The 7,864-nt window shown below is 53.3% G+C and overlaps 1 protein-coding gene across 1 annotated transcript in view; it reads right to left on the minus strand.

Annotated features, from left to right (window-relative positions):
* Window positions 1-5,682: 5,682 nt before the first annotated feature.
* Window positions 5,683-7,864, minus strand: part of ZNF511 (zinc finger protein 511) — an 8,529-nt gene continuing 6,347 nt past the window's right edge. Inside the window, exons 3-4 of the mRNA XM_044659181.1 lie at window positions 7,243-7,689; window positions 5,683-6,203 (exon numbers count right to left, since the gene is read on the minus strand). Of these exons, the coding sequence (XP_044515116.1) occupies window positions 6,143-6,203; window positions 7,243-7,689 (508 nt within the window). The 3' untranslated portion in view covers window positions 5,683-6,142. The remainder of the gene's footprint in view (window positions 6,204-7,242; window positions 7,690-7,864) is intronic.

The following is a 7,864-nucleotide window of genomic DNA, read 5'->3' on the forward strand; positions in this document are numbered from 1 at the left end:
AAGGTGTGGTCGCCGGGAATCAATAATTAAAATAGACCCAAGCCAGAATGGGTTTTATGGTAGTTTATTTACAATTAGGACAGTAGAAGGCAAGGGAAATAGAGAGAGGGAGAGGCTAGTCCAGGCCTACAGAGGCCCGGATGGAGAGAGGGTTAAAAGGCTAATTAAACTAGGCTACAAGCCACAAGACCTTAGTAATCAGAGAGGCAAGAGGCCTACTTAAGGTAGAGAGTCTGGAAACGCCAAGGTAGGCCAAGGAAGTCAGCCTAACTTACCCACGTGACCATTCAGAGGGGAAGCAGCCTGAGGTCTCAGCAGAGATCCTTCAGCACCAAGTTCAAAGCAGGAACTGCCTCCACAGGAAGTAGACAACATACTTGAAGAGATTGTGTCTTTTGTCGCTTCCTGGGGGTCCACCTCTAATTCAAGTGGACAAATGGCAGCCTCTACACTGATTTGGACTGCCCAAAGGGCAGTCCCTTGTTCTTGATTTGTTACTTATTGTCACATGTGGGTAACTCATCTTCCCTCCCCACTAAGGGAGGTGGGGATGACATTATTTCTGGTGGCTAGAGTTTTAAATATGAATGGGTTTGAGCTAATTCCATTTACACAATCCCCCCTGATGATCATATTGGGTGCCTAGTCACCCCAAGTGATCATTTTACATAATCATCTTATACTTCCCCTATTGCATAAAATGTACATTTAAAGTAGCTGTTCAAACCCCATCAGTTCAATCAGTTGCAACCCAAGGTTCATTCTGGTTCTCTTGATTTAATGTAGATTCTTCAGGCATCTCTCTGCAAACAGTTCATTATCTGGATTAAGGAATCAGCAAGCTTCTTTCCCTTCGTGGTTGCCAAAATGTAAGGATTAAAAATGATAAAGGCCAGGGCAGCTCGGTGGCTCAGTGGATTGAGAGTCAGACCTAGAGACGGGAGGTCCTAGGTTCAAATCCGGCCTCAGACATTTCCCAGTTGTGTGACCCTGGGCAAGTCACTTGACCCCCATTGCCTACCCTTACCACTCTTCCACCTAGGAGCCAATACACAGAAGTTAAGGGTTAAGAAAAAAAAGCTAAAAAAAATGCTAAAGGCTGATATTATGAGGAAAAATAATATTTTAATTTCCATGGCCATGTTGGTAAAAATATATATGACCACGCCTGACTATTTTTAAAAATGCCACCCATCCGCATCTCCTCCCATCTTCCTTCGTAGCCAAAGAGGTCGTCTCAAGACCAACCTCCGAATTTAAGCTGCTCTATACGTTGGTCGTCACCACACCCAAAACCAGAAACCCATTGGATCACGGAAAATGTAGTTTCAAAGTCCCCCACATGTCCACAAGAAGTTTGTAAAATACTTTTAAATGGGACAGCGGAACATCTCCAGGAGACCAGGGCCCCACGGAGGCGTGAGAAGCCCCAAAATGTCACAGCCTTTCCTCCAAAGAATAAGTAGTATCTCTTTAAAACCACTAGCAAGGCTTACCTGCAATGGGGATAAGCTAGAAGCCTCCCCAGTAAGATCAGGGGGGGAAGCAGGGCTGCCCACTCTCACCGTGGTTATTTCATATTGGACTTGAAATACTAGTGGGGGCAATGAAAGGAGCAAAAGAAATGGAAGGAGTTAAAGGAGGCAATGCCAGAGCTCAACTTTCACTCTTTTGTGGATGATATGATGGTGTACTGACAGGATTCTAGAGAAGCCTCCAAAAAGCTGCAGGACACAAAAGAAGCCACGATCATCGGTAGCACAACTCAGCAGCAATAGGTAGAAAGAGAAACTCCATTTTCAATCACTCTAGACAATAGCGAATACTTGGGAATCTCTCTGCCGAGACAAATGCAGGAATTAGACAAACACAACTCCAGAACACTTTCCACACAATTAAAACTGGATCTAAACAATTGGAAAAACATCGAGTGCTCATGGGTAAGACGAGCCAACAGAATAAAAATGGCCGGCCTACCCAAATTAATCTACTTATTCAGTGCTGTGTCTATCACGCTACCAAGAAACTATTTTAGGAAAAATAACAAAGCTCATTTGGAAGAACAAAAGGTCAAGAATATCAAGGGAACGAATGAAAAAAATGGGAAGGATGGAGGCCTAGCAGCGCCAGATCTTAAACTGTACCATAAGGTAGCAGTCATCAAAGCAATCTGGTACTGGCTAAGAGACAGGATCAATGCAATAGACTGGGGTAAATGACCTCAGCAAGCTAGTGTTCCATAGATCCATAGTCCCCAGCTTTAGGGACAAGAACTCGCTATCTGACAAAAGCTGCTGGAAAACTGGAAAACAGTATAGCAAAAATTAGGGTTAGATCAATATATCACATCCTGTACACCAAGATAAAGTTAAAATGGGATAGACAAAAAGACCGATAGAATAGTTTACCTGGCAGACATATGGGAGAGGAAAGAATCAAAGACCAAACTAGAGACAGAGAACATTACAAGATATTAAATGAATAATCTTGATTATATTAACTTAAAAGGCTTTTGTACAAACAAAACCAATGCGACCAAGATTAGAAGGGAAGCAATAAACTGGGGACAAAATTTTATAACCAATTTCTCTGATAAAGGACTAATTTCTCAAATATGTAAAGAACTAAATCCAATTTATAAGAAACCAAGCCATTCCCCAATTGACAAATAGTCAAAGGATACGAATAAGCAGTTTTCAGATGAAGAAATCAAAACTGTCAATTATCATATGAAAAAATGTTCCAAAGCCCTCCTGATAGAGAAATGCAGATCAAAACAACACTAAGGTACCATTTCATGCCTAGCAGATTGGCCAATATGACAGTAAAGGAAAGTGATAAATGTTGGAGGGGATGTGGCAAAATTGAGACACTGATGCATGGTTGGTGGAGTTGTGAGTTGATCCAGCCATTCTGGAGGTCAATTTGGAATCATGTCCAAAGGATGCTAAAAGGGCCCTTTGATCCAGCCAATACCACTGCTGGGTTTGTACCCCAAAAATATTTTTTTAAAAAGTTTGTACAAAATTATTCATAGCTGTGTTTTTTGTGGTGGCAAAAAGTTAGAAACTGAGGAGGTTTGATTGGGGGATGGCTGAAGCAATTGTGGTATCTGCTGGGGATGGAATGCTATCGTAGTATAAGGAATGACGAACTGCTTGATTTCTATATGAACTGGAAAGACCTCCCTGAACTGATGCAGAGTGAAATGGGCAGAACCAGGAGAACATTGTACACAGTAACCGCAATACTGGGACAATGAGATGTGATAGACTCTGCGGCTCACAGCAATGCAGTGACCCAGGACGACTCCGAGGGACGTGGGAGAAAGAACGCTATTCGCCTCCAGAGGAAGAACTGTGGGAGCAGAAAGGCAGAAGAAGACATGTGATGTGCCCCTTGGTTATACAGGTATAGGCCTAAGGGGTTGGGCTCGAGAGGTCGCTCTATCACAAACACGAATAATACAGAAAATGGGTTTTGGCTGATAAGCCACGTAAAACCCAGAGGAATTGTTTGGCAGCTCCAGGAGGAGGGAGGGAGACAACATGAATCATGAGACCAGGAAGGTGGCAATGGGCAGCCCCTGGAATTTGTGGAGTGTGTGGCGACACAGTCGGGCCTGCTTCAGAAAGGCGGTGAGCAGCCCCAGCCCTAGTGCAGCAGAAATAGGAAAGCCTGGGAGGCCAGGCCCAAGGCTTTAAGGGGGAAAGATGGCAACGAGTCTTGAGTTGAAGGGCAGGAGAGAGATGAGGAGGAGGTAAGTAACCCCACGGGAGCTGACGGGATCCCCAAGGGCAGAGAGGAGAGCTCAGGAGAGAGTGCTGAAGGGTACACATTTCGGGGGTCCACGAAAGGAGACAGGAGTGGTCGGCCAGCTGAGAGACAGACAGAGACAGACAGAGACAGAGAGACAGAGACAGACAGAGACAGACACAGTCAGAGACAGAGAGACAGAGAGAGGGCATCCCAGAAACCTAGAGGAGAGTGTGTGGAAGAGAGAGCTTCCCACAGTGGCTGAGGCTGCAGAGGTCAAGGAGCTCGAGGAAGGAGGGAGCCCATTGGATTCAGCAACAAAAGGATCCCCGGCCCAGTTGTCAGGGGCTAAGAGCTAAGAGGCTCCCGGGTGGGCCGCCTTCTGGAGAAGTCTGGCCACCAAAGACAGGAGAGAAACGGGGCGTCGGCTGGGAGTGGAGCAAGTCAGGGCTCTGTGGAGGTCGGAGAGATGGGGGGTGTTTGCAGGTGCAGGGAAGCCCCCTGCCAGTAGACGGGGAGTCCCTGAGGCTAAGCGAGAGGAGGCAGCTTCTCCTTTGGAAAAGTGAGGCTCAGGGATAAGAAGCAGGCCCACAATCCCCAGAGCTTGGGCCCTGCGGCTCTTCCACCCTGGGCCGATGCCCAATGTTGCTCCCGAGCCAGAAGGTAAGGAGAGGCAGCAGGGTGGGGCCCAGGAGCTGGACTGGCTCCCTTGGAAGTCGCCCCTGCTGGGGACTCTGCAACGTGAAGGCAGCTTTCTGGGCAAAGATCTACAAGTTGTTTGGCATCTCCTTCTCCAGCTCATTTTACACATGAAGAAACTGAGGCAACACGGAGTGAAGTGATTTGTCCAGGGTCACACATCCAGTGAGCGAGGCCAGATTGGACCTGAGGTCTCCCCAATTCCAGGCCCGGCCCTCTTCCCACTGGGCCAACCAACCGCCCCACCTACTCTCTTTGGCTGGTTCCTTCCCGAATCTTTCTCCACCTTAAAACCTTTCCTTTCTGTCTTAGTACCAATTCGAAGGCAGAAGAGTGGCAAGGCCTAGGGAACTCGGGTTAAGTGACTTAGCCAGGGTCACCCAGCTAGGCAGCCTAGCTCCTTAGGCCTCCAGGCCTGCCTGAGGCTCTATCCCTTGGGCTGCCTCTTAGGATCTGGCCAGACCTGCAGACTTCCCCATCCCGTGCGCATCCCCCCATAGGCAGACGCCTTGTTCCCCTTCTTCGGCCCACTGAATGCTTCCTTTCTTCCTGCTACCCCCTTTTCTGCCATTAGAAGGAGGCAAGTGCCCGGCTAAGCCGGCGCCTGGCGCCTGGCAAGGGCTCACTTGATGAAGCCTTTCCCGTCCTCCGGGTTCCTCCAAAGTGAGCTCCTCCAAAGTGAGCTCCGCCTGCCTTGGGACTCCTCGGAGATATGTGGTGGCCCAAAGGGGGAGGGGACCCAGGAGCACGTGAAGTGAGCAGAGAGATCCTGGCACACTCACGGCCTTCTGTTCGGTGGCTGCGAGGACTGGAGATGGGAGGTCCCGGGTTCAAATCTGGCCCCCGCCGCCAATCCCTTAACCCCCTGGCTTAGCCCTAACCACTCCTCCGCCTCGGGATCAATTGGAAGGCAGAAGGGAAGCAAGTAGTCTGCAGCAGGGTGGGGAAGGGCTTGAGGAGTCTAGATTTGGCCCTGCTGGGGGGAGGGGGGGCCACTGGAGGCAAATCCCTGGGTGGTCTGGGTGGACCACGGTCGGGGGAGGGGAACCAGCAGGGAGGCATCGGGGCCTCCTAGCCATGCTCACTCGAATGAGTTTGCTGCAAAGGGGAGAAGGTGGGGCCAGAGGAGGCCCCGTGCCACGTGCCACGTGCCCACAGCAGGGAAGGAGACGCGGAGGAGAGAGACACCAGGCTTCTCGGCATCTTACAAAATGGAGGCCAGCCATGTTGAATTTGCTCAGGGGACACTTTATTTCAGGCTCAAGGGGTCAGGAGAGGCTCATGGGAGGGGCTCAAGGGAGCTGGAGCAGGCGCAGCTGCTCGGGTGGGGCAGGGTGGGGGGATTCCTCGTGGGCATAGGATAGACAAGACGAACAGATAGACAGACAAGGGGTCCTCCGGGGAGAGGAGGAATGATTGAGGAGGGAACAGGGAGAGGCCTGGGCTGGACTTGGGAGGTCCAAGAGGTGCCTGGCCAGCCCCCGATGAAATCGGGGGCTCCAGAGATAAATACTGACCAAGGAAGCAGCACCCCCAGGCCGATCGATCCATCGATGTCTCGTCTTGGTGGCGGCACCTCTGGGGCTGCTCTAAGCCCAGAAAACATGCTTGGGAGGGGGGGGGGGAGGGTCCTGCTTCACGGCCCGGCCCGGTGGCAGCCCAGCCGGGAGGTGCTCAGTGGTGGTCTTTACTCTGCATTTTTAAAGCCTCCAGTCGAACCCTGGTCAGAGCCAACTGTAGGGGGGTCGCTGCAATGAAAAGCAGACTTTGGGTGAGGCCCAAGGCTCGCTCGTGAATGACAGCTCTCAGGGCCCCTCCTTTCCCACCCACCCAAGGGAGAGGGGAAGTCAAGGCTGTGATCCAGTGCCTCCAGCTCGGGAGGAGGGTGTCTGCCGCTGCTCCCGGCCCCCAACCCTTCCGCTCCGGCTCTTCTCTATTCTTCGGGCTTGGGGGCCTCCTCCTCTTCCACCAGCTGACCCGCCACCCTCTTTCCTCTCCCTGCCCTTTGGGCCCTCCCTCCCCCCTCCTCCCCCGCTTGTGTGTGTGTGTCTCCCTGGAATGTCTGTCTCCAGCAGCACGTCTTCACCGTCTGCCTCCGGGTCCCCTGGGCCCCCTCCCTCTGGTGTTTGCCATTTGTCTCTATGGGGCCTAACGGCTAGTGGCCCCTTTATCCTTGGCTCGACTCTGAGAAGTCCCTGATTGATGGTGTCCCCACTTTCCAGATGAAGAAACTAGGCTAGATTTGAACTCGTCACTGCACTGCCTCCTAGCCCTGCCCTTGAGCACTTGACATTCGGTCAAGAAAACCCCCAAACCCTGGGGGAAGGCCCACAAGGATGGAAACGGGAAAGTGATGGCCTTGCTGAGGCTCCTTCTGCAGAGGTGCACTTTGCTGAGTGAGGGGCAGGAAGAGCTGAATTCAAGTCCTGCCTGGACACTTACTGGCCCACCTGGGCAAGTCCCTTCCCTGTTTGCCTTTATTTCCAGGCAGTGAAGCTAGGAAGACCAGCTGCCCATCTTCTGGGGCGAAGGGCTCCCCCCTCCCTTACTCAGGCTCGGGGCTTCCCTACTGCAGTCTTCAGGGGCCGGCTCCTCCCCTCCCCCCTCCCCCCCCCACTCTTCTGCACCAGGAGCTCTAGAACCCGGGCTCCGGCCGGCCCCTCCCCATTCGTGCCACGAGATCGAGATCGGAGAGACAGAGACAGAGACAAGAGAGAGACACGACTCGCAGGGTTGGAAGTGAGTTGGGAGAGCCCGGAAGGGGCCGAGGTGTCCTAGGCTCCTGACCTGGGGCTGGCGCTCCCATCCTGGGCAGGCTCGGACCCCGGGCCGCCACCGCAGGGCTCCTCCTCGTTCTCCCCGAGGGGCTCCTCCACCCCCTCGTCCATCTCCACGCCCTCATCCAGCTCCACGCCTTCGTCCATCTCTACTCCCTCGTCCTCCTCCACAACCTCCTCGCGCTCAACCACTGGCTCCGGCTCGGGGGGGCCTTCCCCTCCCACCGCTGCTCCTCCCTCCGAAGAGGCCGATGCCGAGGCTGCTGCCTCTGAGGCCGGGGCCGCTGGGGCCGGGGCCGCCGGGGCCGGGGCGGCCAGAATCGGGGCCAGGAGCGGGGCCACGGAGGCCACGGAGCCCGCTCGGCCCTGGGGCAAAGGGCCCTCGGGAGCCCCAGAAGCTGCAGGGGGCCTAGGGGCCCGCGCGACCGCAGGGGCCGCAGAAGCCCCCGAAGTGGACCTGCAGAGGACAGTGGCTGGAGAGCGAGGCTCCTGCGGCTCCCCACCCGCACCCCACCAACCTCTCCGAGACTCCGGCATCCTCAGATCGGGATTCTGGCCGCTGCATCCGGGCCCTCTAACTTCCCTCTCTTCCTCCCCCTCCCCTCTCTCTTGCCCCGCCCCCTCCTCCTCCT

The sequence above is a fragment of the Gracilinanus agilis genome, chromosome 2 (assembly GCF_016433145.1).
Source record: "Gracilinanus agilis isolate LMUSP501 chromosome 2, AgileGrace, whole genome shotgun sequence".
Taxonomy (NCBI): domain Eukaryota; kingdom Metazoa; phylum Chordata; class Mammalia; order Didelphimorphia; family Didelphidae; genus Gracilinanus; species Gracilinanus agilis.